The sequence below is a fragment of the Sebastes fasciatus genome, chromosome 16, assembly GCF_043250625.1.
Source record: "Sebastes fasciatus isolate fSebFas1 chromosome 16, fSebFas1.pri, whole genome shotgun sequence".
In the NCBI taxonomy this organism is placed as follows: domain Eukaryota; kingdom Metazoa; phylum Chordata; class Actinopteri; order Perciformes; family Sebastidae; genus Sebastes; species Sebastes fasciatus.
In genome coordinates, this window is record NC_133810.1 from 22,518,494 (window position 1) to 22,539,824 (window position 21,331).

Below are 21,331 nucleotides of genomic sequence, written 5' to 3' on the forward strand. Positions count from 1 at the left end.
ATGATATGACCCTCCAGTGGTTAATCACATAAAAAAACTGAGCATTTAACAATTTAGATTTAGTCATTAGAATAGGGTCAAACCTACGGCGGTGTATTAGGGCCATTGTAGCTAAAAACACAATAATTACGGAGCCAAGAGAGGGGGGTTATATTCCGAGAAAAAAGTTGTAAATTTACAAGAAAAAAAATTATTCTCTGAGATTAAAGTGGCAAGTTTAGAAGAAAAAACTTACAAATTTGCAAGATTATGAAGTCATAAATTTATGGGAAAAAACTTTAGGACTTTGATCCCAGAAATTCAGATTTTTTTCACAATGATTCAGTGCTGTTTTAACCCTCATCCTACCAACCTATTTAACATACAAGGACTATCGACTGGGGGACCCCAAGAATAAACCACTGAAAGAAACAACAATCGTAGCAAAATGTTAACTTATTTCTTCTCAATACACTATGAGTTATGTAAGTAATGCCATCTGAAGAAAAAAATAAAAGATTATTATTATTTTAGGAAAGTTAGTTAATTTCCTTTTTGTGTAAAATGAAAATAGATAGAGCACATGAGGAAATCTGTGTCTGCAGCATCTGTGTCTGTCTCCTTCAAAATGACAGAAAACACTCAGAATTTCAGAGATTAAAGTTATGAAGTCATACATTTATGAGAAAAAAAAATTGGAAAACGTGCAAAATTTAGGACTTTAATCTCAGAAATTTAGATTTTTTCTCAGAATATGACCTCCCTCCCCTGGCTCTGTGTTTTTTTTTTTCTTCTTTTAATCTACAATGGCCCTTAAACCCACCGTACAAACCACACTTGGGTTGTGATTCCCTCACTTAGAAATAATTGAGGAGATGTTCACAAACGCACACTCTTGCACATTTGAGGCAAGAAGGGCACTTGGGGAGAGTGCAGACCTCCGGCAAGGCCAATCCGCTCCAAAAGTTAATGTGTTCTTATTTGGCCCGTGCTACACCCTTCCACCAAGTTACATGAAAAGCGGAGAGTAGTTTTTCCGTAATTCTACTGGTAAACAGACAAACCAAAAACACACTTGGCGGAGTTAATAATCAGTGGTGGGTTACATTTACTCTGTTACATGTACTGAAGTAACTTTTTGAGTAAATTGTACTTGTCAGAGTAGTATTAATGCAGCATACTTTTTCTCTTGAGTAGATTTTTTGAGAAAAATCAATATTATATATTATATCCATCCATTGTTCCATAATATGTATATATAATATATATATATATATTATTGTATGCATTCATGATGCGTTTAGAGGCAGGTGGTCAGCTGGTCCCAGGTCTGCTGGCGCTCTGTTATCCTACTGCAGCCACACCTCCACATGGCTCTGTTCAAAGCAGCACGACTGAAACTACAGCGGGAGGAACGTTAACGTTATGGCTTTCAGATAGCGCTAGCAGCTTTTATAACATATATACACACAGTATATCATGCTTGAAAACTACTACTCCTATGTGTGTTGTAATGTAAATATTCAAGCTAACTGGATGTGAGCAGTGTGTAACTCGTCATGCTTTGTGTTGCCTGAAAGACAGTAGTGTGTCTGTGTTTTCTTTTTATTTATCATATTTAAGTTACTCGCTACTATATAGGTTGGTAAGTAGTTTTTAGTAAATACTTTTGTACTCTTAGTCAAGTAATTATTTGGATGAGTACTTTATTTCTATGTGAGTATTGTTTTCTTTTTGCAGAGTAACAGTACTTTTACTTGACTACAGTTTTTGGTTACTCTACCCACCTCTGGTAATAATAAAGATGAGGAATAATAATTTTTCAGAACCAATTAAACAAACTAGACTTATTCAGTCCAGAAATCCCTTTTGTTTTTGGTCATATTAGATAAACATTGGGTGTGTAAGAAAATATTGATACACTTGAGTATCGCGATATTATGTTTTGTGATACTGTATCGATTCTGAAAAACACTCCATCGATTTTTAATTAATAGTTTAAATGCAGAGATTTGTGGCAGACAGTGGCTCAGATTGCACAAAAAATAGTGCTTTGATGTTGGATGTTACAGGGACTGTGATGAATGCAAATGCAGATCCCACTGTTCTGATTGCATAAAACAGTAAACTTTTTTTACTCAGATTTTATGCATATGGTGGTGTGTTCTTTATACTATGAAAATGAAAAAATTGCATTATATTGCCTTGCGTACAGTATCACAATATATTGCAATATATTGAATTGTAACCCCTGTATCATGATACGTATCGTAATCACCAGATTCTTGCCAATACACAGCCATAATAAACATAGACTATTTTTGACACGTCAAAAATCCGCAAAATAAAAGAAATGCATACACGTGCATGACTCACTCTTATGGCTGCTGTGCTCCTCCATGAGGGTGGGCGTGCCAGGCAGGGTGTAAGACGCTGTGGTGGCAGCCGAGGTGACTCCGGGGGTGCGCGCAGACATGACGGGGTAACGAGAAGGCGAGTCCTCGCATCCGTTCCCGTTTACTTGCATATTCAGTAACAACTTGTTCTTTTTAGCACACCTGGAGAGAGGGAAAGCACAAAAAGTAGGTCCGTTATACTGGCAAAAACTAGACTCGATGCTACAGCAGGTCCGCAGCATCGCTTGTACACCAGACCGTAGAGGGCAGATTATGCAAGAGGCACGTTGGAGCACCTAAATAGCATTGGCACGGGATAGACAGGGTGACATCCCTAACACCCAGACTGAAGTCACAAGGGCTGAAGCAGCAAAGAGTGCCAGCTCTGTGGTTTATACGCGCACACGTGAGTAATCTTAATCGGAAAAATAATTTTATCTTGTTAAATCAGCTATCAGACCTGTGACACGTTCTCAGATTGCCATCGTAATATACCATACAGTGAACAAAGCCAGGATAAACTAGCAGGATTGCCTGAGTGTGCATTGGATGCATTGGATCTATTTCAGCCGTATTTATTTCTGCCTTTGCAAGTTTTTCTTTCACTAAAGCTTTCCATAAACAGACAGGATATTATGGATAAACATGTGGCTTGTTTGTGTATGTGCATCCAATCACAATAGAGAGAGAAAAAAATCAGGGAGAGAGAGAGAGAGAGAGATTGTGTGTGTGTGTCTCGCCACCTCCGAGCATTAGTCCTAGGAAATACTTCCTGTTTTGACATGAGTCATAATCACTGGGAATCTGTGCGGGGATTAGCTCCGCTCATACAGGCGGAGCAAAGGAGCAACAGGCAGGATGTGAAAGGATGTGAAAGGATATATATGAGAGAGAGAGAGAGAGAGAGAGAGAGAGAGAGAGAGAGAGAGAGAGAGAGAGAGAGAGAGAGAGAGAGAGAGAAGAACGTGACTGCTACTGTCCTGACATAGCGATTGGAAGACTGAGGTGAGACCGAGACACAGGACAGATGCTTTCAGGAAAACTGCACCAGCTACTACTCTCATCAGTGGGTGATAATAAGAAACATGAGGCTGCAACTGTAACCCAATTACTGTAATACCACCAGGATCATGCTTGTTTAAGCAGGCTATAGCGCCTGCTATCTGTTCCCTTCATTTCTCCACTGTATGTGGCATTTCTACCAGTTAATTGTCTCATTGTACAGTGCTCAAGGACAGTTTGGTCTTGTATATATGAATTATCGCCTCTATGCGATAGTGTGTCAGTGTGCTGACTTGACTATGACTTGCCCCGAACTGTGTGGGATTATCATAACGTGGGTATGTCTGTAAAGGGGAGACTCGTGGGTACCCATAGAACCAATTTTCATTCACATATCTTGAGGTCAGAGGTCAAGGGCTCTTTCTCTTGCAGCGCCAGTTTTTCCTCACCGAAATTTAGCGCAAGTTTATCATTTCATATGATGCCAGTATCTTCACTCGAGCCCGCTACAACCTAAAAAATTGCAAGTTGCGTCAATGCATTAAAGAAATGGCCTGCATGATATAGTTAAGTCAAGGTGAATTCTGTAACAGCATGTTGGACCAGACAGCTCTCTGAGCACCTACTTGTTGGTGGGCGGGTCCTCGATGCGGTTGCCCAGCTGGGACTCGTGGCTCTTGCTGCGCGTCAGAGTGATGTTGGGAAGCAGGTGCAGCACTTTGCGGGACGGAGGCGGAGGCGTGCAGGGGGGCTTCAGTCGGTGACGCCTCTTCGAGGGCGGTGTTATGGGCGGGGTGGAAGTGTGTCCGTGGAGTCGAGCTGCGCGAGCTAAGGACATGGGGAATGGATCCGTGAGAGGACTTTCGCCGTGGCAGTATGAAGCCAGCGCTTCGGGCGTGGGCACCGCCGACACCGAGCCCGAGCGGGGGTGAGGGAATGTGGCGCAGGGGGTGGATGGGGTGGAGTGGATGGCGGATGGGCGGGCGAGAGGCGAGGGACTGTGAGGGCGGAGCGGAGTCCCCAGGCCGGCTAGCTGGTCTGCAGTCAGTAGAGAGCCGCTGTCCCTCCTCGTGGGCTCAGACATCCAGGGAACACAGTCTTCCCTCAGCTCGCCTCCTGGACAGCAGACAGAATAACACCATCAGTAAAAAGAACACAATGTGATGCATGTTGATCATGGAGGCTCCCATGGAGTAAACACATACCTGATTCAGCGGCACTCTTCAGACAGGAGAGGGCAGCGCTGAGCCTGGCACACTCCTCTGAACTGGACCCGAGTCTTCGCATTGTGTCCCTCACCTGAGCACCTGACATCTGCAGTAAGGCATCCAGGGACAACTTGGCTTCCACTGCCTGCAGAGGAGCAAGACAAAGAGAGGGTGAGCCACAATAAATATGATAAAAAAAAAAAAAAGCAATATACATGAATGGGATTACTGTCAAATTACCCCAATATTTACTTTAAACTTTATCGAAAATTACTTTATTATGAACATGATTTAATAATTATATGCTAAAATAGCATATAATGGTTAAAATACTAGGGCCCTTAGGCTTGAGAAGCGGGTGTGCGCTGCTGTGTGATTTAGTGTCTACACAGATGTAACCTGGTATCTAATGTAATGATTCAGAGAGTTGTTTAAAGAAATTTCAAAGAAATTATTTGCTAATTATTATCTATTTACCAGCAGACATGGAAATAAAGCCTATCAATTAACTTTGTATTCTTTTCCTGGAAATGTATTAAATAAATTACCAGCTATTTATTACTGCTTATTGGGAAATAGCGGAATATAATTATTAAATAATGTTTATAATAGATATAAAATCATATTGCGGACCTGTAAAATGAAGTGTTACCCAAGATTTATATCAGCCTTCTCCTGTATCTAAAACTTAACACCATAATAAAACTGATAGAAATAGCATCAATAAAAAAACTTCTGTTTTAAGTCTTCTAACGCAGCAGTGGCCTCAACACCATGACCGGTAGTAGGCTGGAAGTCAGCATTAAAAAGGGCAGCATGTTACAGTATTAAATAGGTCATACAACCTCTGACTTGCTCTGTTCCTGGAAATCGGTGGTAATCCCTGTATGTTTGGGACATTTATCATACCACGTCTTCCACTTATCTGGCTGGGCAGATTATTCAACACTACAGACGTAGTTTTATGCCTTTATCAGTCGATATTAGTACAACTTTAGACAGGAATTTGGGGTCAAGACCACCTTGTTTGTGCTTGGTTTTGAACTTGCATTGGAGGCAGACACTTTTTAAGATCCAGCTTGAATTACGATTGATCAGTGTCCGTTCAATACTTTTTATTCTACTGTTTGAGAGAGTTTCCTAAACAACACATCCATGCGATGGGTGACGTAAAACGCAGTCGCAGAGAGAGTGATCATTGTACAGAGGTGAAGGAAAGTTTGACAGCAGCTAACAGGAAGACAACAGACATCACACAACGCAACACTGTGCAAGTAGAGGATTATATTAGTAAGGCGAGATCCGAGTGGGAGGCAGACTGGGTAGCACCACAAATTCAGAAAATAACACTCAGGCAAGACACAGATACATGGCAGGCTGCTAGGACTGAACACACTGGTTGAATTGTCAATCACATTTTTTCCCCAAACTGAGAAGATATAGGTCCTCATTATGTGACAAGCAAGAAGCTACTTAATAATTGACAAAGTAATTGACAATTTGTCATATTAGACATTATAATGTGAACCAACTATTTTATCACACAATGAAGAGACAACAAAATGCAGCACTATTGGGAGATAGCAAAAGGGTACTGGATACGGTTTTTGAACCAGTGCTCAAGATCAACAGTGACATTAGACTAATAAAGCAAGCCTCGGCCCTTGTTAGCTACAGATACTTCAGCAACAAATTCAGAGTGGGAAATTACATTTATAACAACTTAAAAAAACACTAAACAGTGTTATTTTGAGATCCGTACTTGTTGATTTTCAGTAGCAGATTATGACATTATGTTTGCATGCTACAGTACTAAAACTAACTTAAAGAGATACTACACACTTATAGTTTGAGCTCTAAACTAAATGAGATGACCACACTGTGATGAAACACATCAATGCTGGTGTTAATATTGACATTTCTTTCCAAATTTATAGAAATGAATGAATGAATGAATTTTTGAAAATGGCTCAATGTCATCTACTGTATTAAATCAGCCAGCCTTTCAAGACCAATGCTGACATAGTCGACTAGTAGGGACTCTCTTGTCTAATCTATGTCATGACATTTACATAAAAAAGAATGTTAACATCCTCTTATCGGAGGTCACTGAGAAATTCCTGCCTCGCACATCAGCCCACCCACCCCGCACCTTTCCCTCCTCTCAGCCCCTTGGACACTTTTTTTTGGTTGCATTTTTCAAAATGATGCAGTAGGTGGAGTTAGGCTCAGACTGGGAGTGAAGTTACACTTTAAATGTAAATTGTATTTTTGCCCTTACATTGCCGCGGTAGTCGGTGTTACACAGTGTTCAGGCATACACTGATTACATTATTTGGCCAATGTTGTTTTGCTTTTTTTTATAGAAAAACAACCCATTTAGTTTATTTTCGCATATCAGCCCCATGTTATCAATACATAGTTGGACGACAGAAGCTACAAACTGAAAGTGTCTGCTCCGTACGGAGTCCCAGCACAGAGTAGAGACAGACAAGACGATGGCGGAGGATTTGGTAGCAAAGAGAAAAGCAAAAGCTCCTATTTGGCAATTTTTCTGATTTAAACCCAATGCTATAAGCCTTATAGCATTGGGTTATAGTATAAGGGAACCATACTGTTAATGAGGCAATTGCTGCGCGGAGGACGGAGCGGTCACAGACGGTGCGCGCGGCGCAGTGAAAGCTCGACCGGAGAGGCCAGACACACAGCCATCCAATGTTAAAGATCAAAGTAAGCGCTCTACACATATTGAGCATCATCTTTTATTATATAATGTCCGGTGTAATCGGTACCACCGGCGTTGTTATATGTTTATTAACCGGTGGGAAGTTTTCCTCACCGTCACATCCCTAGTTCACATGCTTTAATGTTCAAAAAACACATTATTGTTATCACACCTGTCTGTCTGAATATACCTGTATTCACTTTCTGTCTGAAACACTCCATTTTAGCACCTGTCTTTTTAAGCCCCCCCTCCTGAAAAAGCCCAGTCCGCTCTGATTGGCTTACGAGAAGAATATGGTGCACCTTTGCAAAGGTAGTTCTCAAGCTGTGGGCGGTATATTCTAGTGAGCCTGCATGTGACATAGGAAGGGGAGCCAAATCTAAATGGCTTGTTGAATCACATGTTTTCTGATCTAGGCAGCACACAAAAAACTGGCTTGTCTTATTTCAGTTTGTGGGTTTGTAGGCACTCAAATGTATGTGCACAAGCACTGGAAATGTGAGTTATTCACGATATGTCTCCTATAAAGGAAGATCCATCGCTAATATGCCGTACACGTAAGAACAATTCTTAAGATACTCCCATCTCTGTTTCCTCTCATTTCCATTGGTTACACCACAATCAGAGAAGTTGAATAGAAGAGAATAGCTGAGGACCAGGGGTTAAAAGACAGAAACTGAAGCTGTATGGATACAGACCTACAAGCCTGAGGTATGAACTGTTTATTTAATGTTCAGTTACTCGGACAGTTGGCAAAATGACAGCACACAAAACAGATTGTGGATCACAGAAGGAAACAGGAGATAGTCAAGTGAGTTTAGGATGTTTTTCTGTCATGGGAAGTACGCAGTCTCTTATCAGTCAGGTTAAACCCTTTGCTCTGAGAGGGGCAAACACTGATCAGAAAACTAGGGCAACCTCCCACACTTGTGTGTACACTGTAAGCAAAAGGAAGCACACACACACATACGCAGACGCACAAGGGTGAGTGATGTGATATTCAAAAGTGGCTGTGGGCCCTCTGCGCTCCCCTCCCACCTACTCACTCATAATAACGTTACAATTTTAGCACCATGAACAGCATAGCTTGCATACATGATCGCTGTACTGCGGCCTCCTTGATACAGTGTTATTGGTCAGGATTGCTATGTACGTACACATACACAGCAATTAACATCACATGGTTATTGAGTCTACACTTTAAGTCAAGTGGGTTTTAGTTAATGGTATTTTAGAAGTCTCAGAATATAATGTGCATACTGTAGTTAGATAGCTGAATGCATCTCTCAAGGTTATCATACAAACAGAGAAATGCACTCAGGCTAAATGTACATTTAGTGCTGGGCGATATGGCTAAAATATTTTATCACGATATAGGCAAAATCATTTTAATGCCACTAATTTCTTTATATATATATATATATATATATATATATATATATACTATATATATACTGTATATTATATATCTTATGCTAAATGCAGTACCTGTGAGGGTTTCTGTACAATATTTGTCATTGTTTTGTGTTGTTAATTGATTTCCAGTAATCAGTATATACATACATTTGCATAAAGCAAGCATATTTGCCCACTCCCATGTTGATAGTATTAAATACTTGACAAATCTCCCATTAAGGTACATTTTGAACAGATACAATTTTTTTTATTCGTGATTAACTATGGACGATTAATGCGATTAATCGTGATTCAATATTTTAATCGATTGACAGCCTTAGTAATTTCATATCTTTATAACGATATATATCACGATATAGCACGTGTTCTAATAGTTAAATAAATAAATAGTCAATACGAAACAAGCACATGGTAAAGCCTATTTTTGTATACTCCTGTGTGAATTAAATACTTGACAAATGAAAAGTATGGAATACTTTCTAATTTAATTAAGAAGTTTAGTGTAAAATGAACAAAACAGTTTCGAGTGAAATTACATTGAAAACAATGAATGAATATTTCCAGCTATACACCAACTATGTTTACATGCACGCTCACAAATACAGAGTAATCAGACTAAGACAATAGTTTGATTTAACTGAATTTGATCAGATTTTCTGAGAAATTTGAGTCAGTATGCGCTTTTTATTATCAATTTAGACGACGTAATTGTGTATAAAGACATCCCAATATATAATAATAATAATATAATAATATATTGGATTTATATAGCGCTTTATATTAATCTCAAAGACGCTTTAACATAGTCGGGGGGAAAACGGTGTGAGACAGACAGACAGGAGACGAACGACAAAAAGCGACATACACAGGAACAATCACATACATACACATGGACTGATGGGTAGGGGGAAGGAGGGGGCTACGGGTAAGCAGATGAGAAAAGATGTGTTTTGAGGCGGGACTGGAATGTGGTGAGGGAATCAGAGTCTCTGATGAGATTGGGGAGTGAGTTCCAGAGCTTGGGAGCTGCCCTGGAGAATGCTCTGTCCCCAAAGCTGCGGAGTTTGGACGTGGGGGTGGAGAGTAAACCAGCTGAGGTGGATCTGAGGGACCGTTGAGGTTGGTAGGGGGAGAGGAGTTCAGAGAGATAGGGGGGTGCAAGTTGGTGGAGGGCTTTGTAGGTGAGGGTCAGGATTTTGTAGGAGATCCGGTGGGAGACGGGGAGCCAGTGAAGGTCTTTCAGGACTGGGGTGATATGATGCCATGATTTGGTGTGGGTGAGGGGGCAGCTGCATTCGATTTCATCACGATACGATTCCATTGAAAGACGATAAATTATCATATTGAATTATCGCCCAGCCCTATGTACATTTAAATCCTATTTTTGGTCATTTTTTTTATAATTTAGGGACGTTTCTATCTCACATTGGCAATGCTCAACATGCATTTACAACCTGTTTCGTGTAGCGAGTTGATCGAGATACAGCAAGGCTGCTTAGCAAAGCCGCAGACAACATTAATTAGTTCACAGAGAGAAACACGTGACCATTTAAGAAGCTTGCCAACATGGCATCCACATGCTTGTATAGCATTATGCAACACCTCACTGCCAGTTGCAGCACGGGAGCAGCAGAGAGGCTGGATTCCAGGTTTAAAAAACAACAACTACATATAATCATTGTAATGTTTTTGGACCAGCCATTACATAATCCAGCCCTCATAGTATATAGAGTGAGGAGACGCACACAGTAGAAATCTCAATCTAATAATGTTTGATCTAAATGGGTCATCGACACGGCATGACGGCTCTACATCTTTTGGGAAATCCCAGTCGGTATACAACACATACAAATGAGCGCTTTTACTATGCTATCAGAAAACTCTTTGAAGGGAAGGTGGTGAGGTTTGGACTGGAAAGCAAACAAGAGCACCGAGCATGACAGATATGACAAAACAGAAGACAAATAATCAGATATGGAACAAGTGCAGTAAAGCAAAACAAAAAGCGTGCACTAGCTTGGGACATATTAAAGAATAACAAGAGCAGAAACATTTAAAATAAGCAGGTTACAGTTAGGTCACACAACAAAAGACAAACAGACAAGAACAATGCAAACATACAGTAGATGAGAGAGGGATTAAGAGAGTTTACAGCTTCGCAGGAAGGGGAACCGGTGGAAGGAGAGGAAATTACAACTAAATCAAACAAATCATGGTGGAATGAGAATCGCACTACACTTGCAGAATAAGGAAATGCGTGCATTTGATGGTTTTTTTAATCAGGTGTGCAAAGTTTTTGGGTGCTGGTTTAAGTAGAAGTGGAAGTCACTCTTAGTAAAGAGCACTTCAACTGCTAACACTGTTTCCTTATGCAAAGGCATGAGCATATTTAGTGCAACGCAATACTATCTTTAATAGTGGATCTCAAACCAGCTGTTATCTCAGAAGTCAGAACAAGATAAAGTAGTTTCCACGTGATCAAAAATAACCTCTTTTTTAGCAGCAGACAGAGAGAAATGTTTGATTTTTAGTATGTTTAGAATAGGAATGTCAAGCGATTAAAATATTTAATCACAATTAATCGCATGATATAGTTAATCGTGATTAATTGCAAATTAATTAGCATATTTTTTCTGTTCAAAATGTACCTTAAAGGGAGATTTGTCAAGTATTTAATACTCTCAACATGGGAGTGGGCAGATATGCTTTCTTTATGCAAATGTATGTATATATTTATTAGTGGAAATCAATTAACAACACAAAATAATGACAAATATTGTCCAGAGGCCCTCACAGGTACTGCATTAAGCATAAAAAAATATGCTCAAAACATGGCAAACTCAAGCCCAACAGGCAGGAACAGCTGTCAGTGTACTGACTGCATGTGATTATCATAAAGTGGGCATGTCTGTAAAGGGGAGACTTGTGGGTACCCATATAACCCATTTTTATTCACATCTCGCTGTGAGAGGTCAAGGGACCCCTATGAAAATGGCCATGCCAATTTTTCCTCGCAATTTACCATAAGTTTGGAGCGTTATTTAGCCTCCTACACGACGAGCTAGTAAGTATCAATGGATTCCTTAAATGTTCTAGTTTCATATGATGCCAGCATCTTCACTCTATCTTTAAAACTGAGCCCGCTCCAACCTGAAAATTGAAAGTTGTGTTAATGCGTTAAAGAAATTAGTGGCGTCAAAACAAATTTGCATTAGCGCGTTAACTTTGACAGCCCCATATCAAATGTATTGATGAAGGTGTTTTCTGTAGGAAATATCTCTGTTAGGGCCCTCGCATTTCAACAAAGAGGTCAGTTGGAGGGAGAGTCTGTGTTCTACTCGGGGACCAACACATGTTAAACATATTACTAAACTCAGGCTCTTAATCTAAGAGTCACCTCCCACAAGGCCAACACTGCCACCATGAGTTTAAATATACACAATATTTAGAATATTTTCGTTAGTTTACCTTGCTGTGAGACAGCTATACAGTCTATGTTTCCAACGGGAACTAAAGCATTATCTATGCTCTTGCCAAAGCCACAAGACTCCATTGAAAAAAAACTGTAATTTGACCTCGCAGAACAGAGGAGTTGCTGGTCAACTGCTTCCTCAATTGGTTAGTTTGTGTGTTATTGTGGGACTTTGGTTAGTTTGGATTCACCAAAAATCCCACAATAACACAAACAAACTAACCTATAAGGTAGGTTCTACACTGACTATGGAGAAGTACCTCATACAACCCCACTTCCAAAACACCTGAACCATTCCTTTAGTGCTGCTTTTTGGTGTCATTCATCACATCATTTTCATAGATTGACTCTAAACTGAGCTTTCCAATTTAACAACGACTGACAACACACAATGTCGCATTTATTATTTGCTGATCAGCTTAAAATTACAGTCAGCTGTGCTTCTCTCATCTGCAGAAAGAGATTATCATCCTTATGAAGAAAATATAAGAGGGCCATTACAACGGGCATACAAATTAAAAGAATTTTAATAGACTGAGCAATACAGTACATTTGGAATCTGCAGCAAGGGTTTAAGAATTAAACGCACTTAGATATTTTCAATTCACATACAAATTTCGACAAATATTCCACTCCAATAAAGACAGAATTAATCTGGTAAAAACCTCTCTTAAAGATATTTGAGACTTTCCTCATGTAGAAATTCCTCACACACTTGAATAAAAGGCAATCTCCTTCCTCAGAACATGACACAGAGATATAAATGTCAGGCTGAGAACTAGATTTTTAGCCAATCTTGCCTGAGTGATAAAGTGAGCAGTCTCATGAAACATGAAAAAACTGTGGAAGAAAGCTTTATTTTCCCCCCCAATATTAATCAGTTCATGCTCAGATTTGTTGCTACTGTTTGCAGCTTAAAATATCATGATGATAAGAATGACGGAGGTCCTCTTTTAGAAAGACATTTTGATGGTCACTGGTCGAGTATTCCTCATGCACATGTGAGCGGAGGACTGTGTACACATACTGAATCCTCATAAATGTGACACAAACACAGTCACCCAAGCCGGAGAGACAAAGAGAGAGAGAGAGAGAGAGAGAGAGAGAGAGATATTCACACAAAACAACAACACCTACCTCGATGAGCTCTGGTCGCAGGTTGATGGTGCGTAGCCAGTCTCGTAAGTGCGGGTAGCTGTCCAGGGCCTCGGGCCTCTCCGTCTCTGGTACTTTCTGCTTGCACTGCAGCTGTTTACAGATGTATTTCATCAGCTTCACCTGCAGGGAGCAATAGAGAAACACTGCTCAGATGGGAGGGGCAGGTTAGAGGGGGGAGACTCACAGCGTGCTAGGAGCTACAGGCCTTCACTGTCACACCTCTGTTATTGTTGGCAGTGAGATGACACAGAAATTATGCAGTATGTGGGTTTTACTGCAATACCACACAGACTAAGTAGCTCTTTGGAGCAGTAACACTACAGACTACTGTTGCTTCTACAAAAGTGACATTACATCTTACATTCATCATCCCAGCTGACACAAACTACTATATATGTTCCATCAGCAGATGCCTCTTCAATAGAATAAAGGTTGATGCATGCATTACTCCATACTGAACTCGATGTACCTGCATTAACGATTCCAGTGTTTGTTTAACCCGATTTCCCAGTGCCCCCACTAGTGCACAAGACACAAGTTAATTAGATGTGAACAGCTATTATCATGCAGAGGAACAATGAGCTGGTCATCTAATGAGAGCATCTGCGGTGCTGCTGGCACAGCAAAACAAGTGCATTTGGAAAGAGGAAGCAGCTCGGTCGGTGACATAATGACGGAAGAAAAGTGCCATATGACCAGTCAGTTTGTCCAGCTAGTTTCAGAGGCACTGGGCTCTCTTTTCATCACCAGCTCTGAAAAAAAAACATGGAGTGGAAATGCAACTTTAGTCACAAAATATGCATCTATGCCATAAAAATGCCATAAAAAGTTGGGCTGTCAAAGTTACCGCCATAATAACACGTTAACGCAAGTACATTTTAACGCCACTAATTTCTTAAAAGCATTAACGCAATTTATAGGTTGTAGCGGGCTCAGTTTTGAAGCTACATCATATGAAAATAGAAAACTCAAGGAATCCATTGGTACCAAGCATGTCATACTAGCTTGTCGGGAAAGAGGTTAGTAACGCTCCAAATTTATGCTACATTTTTTTTATGCTAAATGCAGTACCTGTGAGGGCCTCTGGACAATATTTGTCATTGTTTTGTGTTAATTGATTACCAATAATAAATACAGTATATACAGTACATACATTTGCATACAACAAGCATATTTGCCCACTCACATGTTGATAAGAGTATTAAATACTTGACAAATCCCTTTAAGGTACATTTTGAACAGATAAATAATGTGCGATTAATTTGTGATTTATCACCATTAACTACGGACAATCATGCAATTAATCGTCATTAAATATTTTAATCAATTGACAGCCATAATAAAAATATTCCTTTGTGAGCTTTCCTTCCACTTGTATCTGGTGGCGATGCTGATGAAGCAGGGGGAGTGAATGAAGAGGGGAAGAAGAAGAACAACGCTTAGGGTAGTAGCTCACTGACGCACATTAACCCCCCCTACCATCTTCCCCTTGAGGCTTGCATCTGCTAATCAGCACATTAATGACTAAAAGACCTTTGCTGTAGTGTCTCATGACGCATCAGTTAACATTACCAGAACATCCCAGAACCCAGCTGTGCTCGAAAGCCACACCTGTCACCATCTCAAATCACACTCATATTCAACGACATATAAAAGCTGTGAGACTTTCAAAGCCAATGTCAAGTGCAGTGGTCCTGTGAGTAAGTATCACAATGAACACCGTGGTGTTGGCTTGCAGCGGCCCGCGTTGTGCAGCCCGGCACTGCCGTATAATGTGTCTCCTTATCTCGCCGTCTATCTGTGAGAGTCCATTACAGCAGGCAGCAGCACCTTCAGATGAGCTGTGTGCGGCACCGGCAAGCTCTCGACCCCGCTGCGCACCTCTCCAGTGCCGGAGCGACAATGAGGAGCGAGCGTCTTTTCCCAGCTCATTCAACGTTCTTCCGTGACACATCCACTACTCTTCAACCCAGACAGAAACTCATACAGCCACGCTGCTCTCAGTAAAAGTGTGGCCTTGGGATGTAAAAAAGGCAGCTAACAAAAGCCTCTCCACTGAGGGCCACGGAGATGAAAGAGGATGGAAAGGGAGTAAATGCTCTCCGTGTCGAGTCTGACTGCAGCTTTTCAGTGCTGCAATTACTCAGCTATTATCAGTCGCACTCAAGAGTATTATAAAATAATAAAACAGCATGCATTATTGAATGTAAATTGATAAAAATGTGATTTTTCAAAATCTTACAGGCCAGACCATGTCATAAAAGCTGATTGGTCCAGAGGAAAATAAATGCATGTCATTGCCTACACAATCTTTTCTCAAAAAGCATAAAAACATATATAAAAAGACAAACATTGAAGTGGTGTAATGTGGTGCCCTGCTGTTTGAACCTCCTTTTAGTTGCATGCATTTGACCTTCCCTTTCGAGCTCAATAAGAAATAGGCAGCTCGCTCGGCTTGTCATTTATACACATTTGTACAACTGTACAATAATTTGTGCAATAATTCAACTGTGCAATACTGTCATTAATACTGCATTTATACTGTACATTTGAAGAAATATTCGTATTAATTTCTTATTTATACCATTCTGGCATATATTATATTTATAACACACTTAATAGATCCCACTTCTCAGCATTTTCGTATTTACTTATTTGCACTGTGGTTATTTAATGCGTCTTAAAGCAAATTATCATTTTCTTATTTTTAATTTTAGTACTTACTTATATTTCTTAACATATATTGTGTTTATATCGTAGCATTATGTACATATTGTAGCATTACGCACATCATTTACATTTTACAAACTCCTTTATTTCTATTTGCATTTCTTTGTTTATACAAGAGCAACTGTAACGCCCTAATCCCCCCCCCCCGAGAGAGAGAGATAGATAGAGCGATATATCCATGAGCACACATGCAAATGTACTAGTAGCCAATCATGCAAGTAGACGGGACACTGAACAATGTGAAGCTGTGACACATTTTCTATGCAATCCATTACAAACCACCACTCTGAGCCTCACAGATTATAAAGAGCTCTCATCTAGTGTCTGAATTGTTTCTGGACTAGCATTGCCCAGCAGTGAGAGGCCTCTACTCGATGTGGCTAATAACGAGCTAGCTTCCTGTTTTACCCCCTATACACTAGTGCAGTCCTGTGACGTCAGGTTACCTAGCAACCCCTCTTCTGAGTCGTCAGCAACATTTCAGTGGGATTTTCCCGTACACAAAGCTCAGACACAATACGTCTTAACATACAAAATGTCATCATGTTGGACAATAACTGTAGTAGCAACATAACATGTTTTTATCTCCGGTCACATGCAGAGCATTCACTTTACCCATTACCATCCTAAATAAATAAGGTGGGTAGAGATACACAAGTCCCTCACTGATATCAGTAATGTGTGCCGATAGCAAAGTCAAGAACATCAACAAACCGACAGATAATGACAGCCCCCCCCCTGCATATTATTTTTGGTGCAGAGTGGAGAAAGCAGCGTTTGACGTGTGGCCTGGAGGTGGGAGGAGGAGAAATGGCGTCAGAGCCCACCTGTCAGCGCAGCTAAACAACACCATGGCAACGGCCCGGGAGATGAGTGACAGCCAGTGGTGTCAGCCGCCAGAGAGGAGGGGAGAGAGAGAGGAGTCCCAGCAGCGGCCTGCCTGCCTGCCTGACACAGCAGACTCGGGGAGCAGATCCCACTGCTCCAATTATTTTTTTATCAAGGCTCTCTTGCTGACACGGACACTTTTTGGCGCACCTGCCGAAGGATAGTATCAGAGAACTGAGAGACGACGCTCTATCCCAGAAAATGATATTTGCACAGGAAGGTCAATTTGTTTCTCACAGACTGAAAACGCTCACGTTTCTTGCCGTCGGAACGGGCTCGGTGAAGCATTCCTACGCCTTGTGTCATATTAGCTATTGATCATTAAAGGCCCAAACAAAATCCAGGCATTCTTATATGCCTTTGACAGACATTTGCTTAGCAGCACAGGCACAGTTTGCGTTGGTTCAGGGGGCTCACTGCAGGTCAAGATCAGACTAGAGGAGAAGAACTTATCTTCTGACGTTTGTGTTTTTTAAAGAGAAAACAGGTTTTATATTGTGATATTTTCAGAAAATGATATACAATACAGCCAACAGTACCCTATGTAAATTTTCAGGCGATCTCTTGTAGTGAAATGAGGAGGCATCGTATCAGATAACTCCTCATTTCAACTTCACAAATCAGCCGTTCCTCGTCAGTTGCGGCGCTTTCAAAGCGAGCGACAGGAATAAATAGAAACAAACATCAAACTGATTGTAATATGTAGGCTACACGCATCCCAATACATTAGACCTCTCTACGTACACATCACATTTCCTCTAGATTTTTTGTTTTTGTGAACCCCCAACCTTAAAGTTCAAACTGCGCCTATGCTTAGCAGAATAATCATATCTCTACACAATAGTATCACTATTAGCAACAAAGGGACACAACAAGAGCAGGGATCCTTTGGTTGTAGCCGCCTGTAGGCTCCTGTTGTTACTGGTGGCAGCTCCAGTCAGTGTCCTAGTCAACATGGAGTTTGACAGCAGCAACAGTAGCACTGGAGCTGAAAGATAATGCAAATCTAAGGCTACTTTTAATACTGGTTTCAAGGGCATGTTTTATACAGGATCATGCAAGAACACTGTGTTGAGCAGACTGACGTTTAATGGCTGATGCACAATTCTATCCTCACATAAATGTCAAAAGCACAATGGAGCCAGGCAGGCCTAGTTATATAGAGGCCAGGTCACATGGACTTCTGGGGGGGGGGGGGGGGTGAATGTACATGGTTGACAGACAATGGCCTGCCGCCCCTCCTCCATCATTGTTACCACCAGTGCAGGTTGACCCCTTCGTTGGGCTAGGGGCTGGGGGGGTGAGGAGGTGATAGAGTGGCCTCCAACTCTCTGTAGTAAGGTTGTGCAAGGTTAGTGTATGTCCCTGGCTACAACCTACACACAAACAGGCCCACCCACACCAACCCGACATCAAAGAACTAGCGGCGATGAAGGCCGACTGTTGTGTCGTCTCACATGACCTTTGTCTTGGCCGACAAGTAGCCTTTGAACACACCGCAAAGACCACAGCCGACGGCCAGTCAGCACGGACATTCTGCGCCTGCATGAGAGGAAATACCTCTCCACACCAGCGGGCGGAGGTAGTCTGTATTCATCATTCAAAAAGGGTAACCGGAAGACCAAGTATGGTGGATATACAAGCTGTTGTCACACCACTTTCACTCACCACTTAGCTTAATTCCAGATGGCCATGTCATAGTGAAAATTTTACTTTACTGAATTGCTTGCTTTCCTCACTTCCGTTTCTCTTCTCGTGCACTGATTCGTTTAAGTTGAACAGCCAATCAGAGTGATTCCTCTCACTGACGGGCTCCACCGCCGATTCAACATGCTGAATATATCGTTTTTAAACTACAAAATGCATTTCCTGCTGAAAACGTGAAAAGTGTGAATGCTGACAGCTGAAATTAATTGCAAAGCATTGCTGGAAATACAGAAATCTGAATCAGCATTCCCACAATTAATTCAGACTTTGATTCCCACAAATCGTCGTTTCGGTCACATTGGCACGGGTTACCATGGTTACACGTCTCCAACCGGCAACGAGGCTCTCAGGAAGTGACGACGTAAATTACTGCTCAGCGTGTCCAAAAAGATATATACGACTGTTTATTTACACAAAAGTATGTGGAACCATAGCACGCATGTAGTACGTAGATAATATACAGTATATATAGCTACAACATGCAACTGCAAATTTAACCATTTACAACCACACACCGTGCTAACTTCCTTGTGATTTGGAGCAAGCCATTTCCACAAAAGAAGTAGCAGCAGACCTCAAAATTACAGGATGTAATGCAACTCATCCTGAGTCAGTTCAAGAATAGATTAAGGCCTGCCTACACTGCTCAACCCTCCTGATTTCCACACCATGCAGTCCATTCTTATTGACTACACCACTCACACACACACACACAAAAAAGGAAACAGAGACAGGGTTGGCGTTGCTACAGCCGCTAGAGTTGTGTTTCCTCTACACTCTCATGTGAACGACATTCTCCATTGTCTTCTCCTAGGCCTCCGACAGACACACACTCACACACAGCGGTTGTCATGTCAAAAGAAGCAGCCCAGCGGATTGGCTTTGATTCTCCCCTCCCCTTTTCCTCCCTGCTCTCCCCTCTCTCACAGAGCTCTTTGCGCGTCATTTGATTTTCTTATTTAACAACCAACCCTGAAAATGCGTAGGAAGAAAGATGTCTAAATATAGATGCAGCCACAACAGCTCGCAACCACGAGCGCACTGCAAACGCTCTCCAACACCGTGAGGAGACAAAACAAGAGTGACGCTTTAGCTGTTTGCTGATCATTACTGCAGAGAGCAGTGATTAAAAAAAGATAAGATTTACAGCAATGAATAAATATCTTGCGCACTTGTTTTAAGATTATGTAAAAACACAGCACATTAGCACTTGTGTTCTATTTACAGGATGTTTTTTAAGTGTCTCCATCATGTAGACTTGTATGAAAGCAAACAAGCTGCTAAAGCAAAAGTCAGGGATACATAAAAAGCTACAGTAAAAATTACCAGAGAGGCAGGTGAGTGGGATTAACATGTGAAAAGTGAAGTACCAGTTAGCACTCCATTTGAGAGGCCAGTATCATTATCCTCTCACTGGCAGAGGCAGAAAAAACACACACGGTTCAAGTGGAATAATAAAGCTCTCTCAATGAGAGTATAAAGTGAGTTCAAGCCTCTCTTGGCGGCCCTCCGGTGCAATATGCCCGTTTGCACCTCGAGCGTGACAACTACTTTGACCTCACGGTGCTTTAAAGCTTCAGTAGTAATGACATCCATCATGTCTAGCCGGCTGCTCCAGAACGGTTTACATGTGATCACCTGTGACACTGGTGTGGGAGTTGCGAGCCAGCTAGCATGCTTGGTAGAATTTCAAGATCATGGCGGGGGATGTTGTACACCTCTCACATCAATGGGTCAGACACAACAGAGATGAGTTTGTCTTGTGCATGTCTGAAACACAGCGCCTGATATACTGGCTGGAGTTTGGAATCATATTGGTCTATCAAGTCCGCCTGAATCTATGATTAGAATCTGCTGACTATTGAGCCAAATGAAATCTCAAGGAGGGCTGAAAGCAAGAAGTGAAAGTGCATAATTGTGGCAAGATGGTGGTTTCCAAATGGTATGCCAGTAAAGACATAGGAAGTAAGACTGCTGATGAAGACAGCGCTCAATGCCCTGCAAGCTCCACTTTAAAAAAAAGCTTGTTGAAAAGGCATCTAGACCTGGCATCTTAGCAGTGATGATGAACATTTGATCTGAATGTTATGGAGAGCCAGATCTGCAATCACCAGATTTTTTCAGGCAATTCAAACTCCTTTTTACTAGGGCTGCACAATTTATCGAGTTTTAATCGCGATCACGATTTCAGCTTCTCACAAGTAAATGAATATGATCGACTGCAATATTGACATTTAAAATGCTCCGCTCATAGAAAACTCTGCTGCATGAATCAAACGCTAATCGAACTAACAGCTAGAGATGTACTGTCAATCAGCAGCCGATCGAAGCCTGCTGGTTTTCATCAGTCTCATATTCATATATCCAACTTTTTGCCGGTCAGACACACATGTGCAGCCGCCACGTGATGGTTTTACAGTGGCACACAGTGGCACAGTCACTAACGTCACATAGACACAAAACATGTTGTTGGTGTGGAAGATCTTCAGCGTGAGGGAAGAAGACATAAAGCTGCAATTTGTCACAACTGCAAGTCCAAAATAGGCCGTGGAGGAACAACCTTAAAATATTTTGAACGACTGACTTAATCAGAAACTTATTATATTATAATTCATTCCCATGATGCTACTCAGAGTAATCACAGTGACCG

At 41.3% G+C, this 21,331-nt stretch overlaps 1 protein-coding gene across 4 annotated transcripts in view; it reads right to left on the reverse strand.

Moving 5' to 3' along the window:
- ksr1a (kinase suppressor of ras 1a) overlaps positions 1 to 21,331 on the reverse strand; it is a 40,689-nt gene that overhangs the window by 13,482 nt on the left and 5,876 nt on the right. For all 4 annotated transcript variants that reach the window (XM_074612120.1, XM_074612119.1, XM_074612121.1 and 1 more), the window contains exons 2-5: positions 13,336 to 13,476; positions 4,583 to 4,730; positions 4,004 to 4,493; positions 2,356 to 2,537 (exon numbers count right to left, since the gene is read on the reverse strand). In XM_074612120.1, coding sequence (XP_074468221.1) covers positions 2,356 to 2,537; positions 4,004 to 4,493; positions 4,583 to 4,730; positions 13,336 to 13,476 — 961 coding nt within the window. The remainder of the gene's footprint in view (positions 1 to 2,355; positions 2,538 to 4,003; positions 4,494 to 4,582; positions 4,731 to 13,335; positions 13,477 to 21,331) is intronic.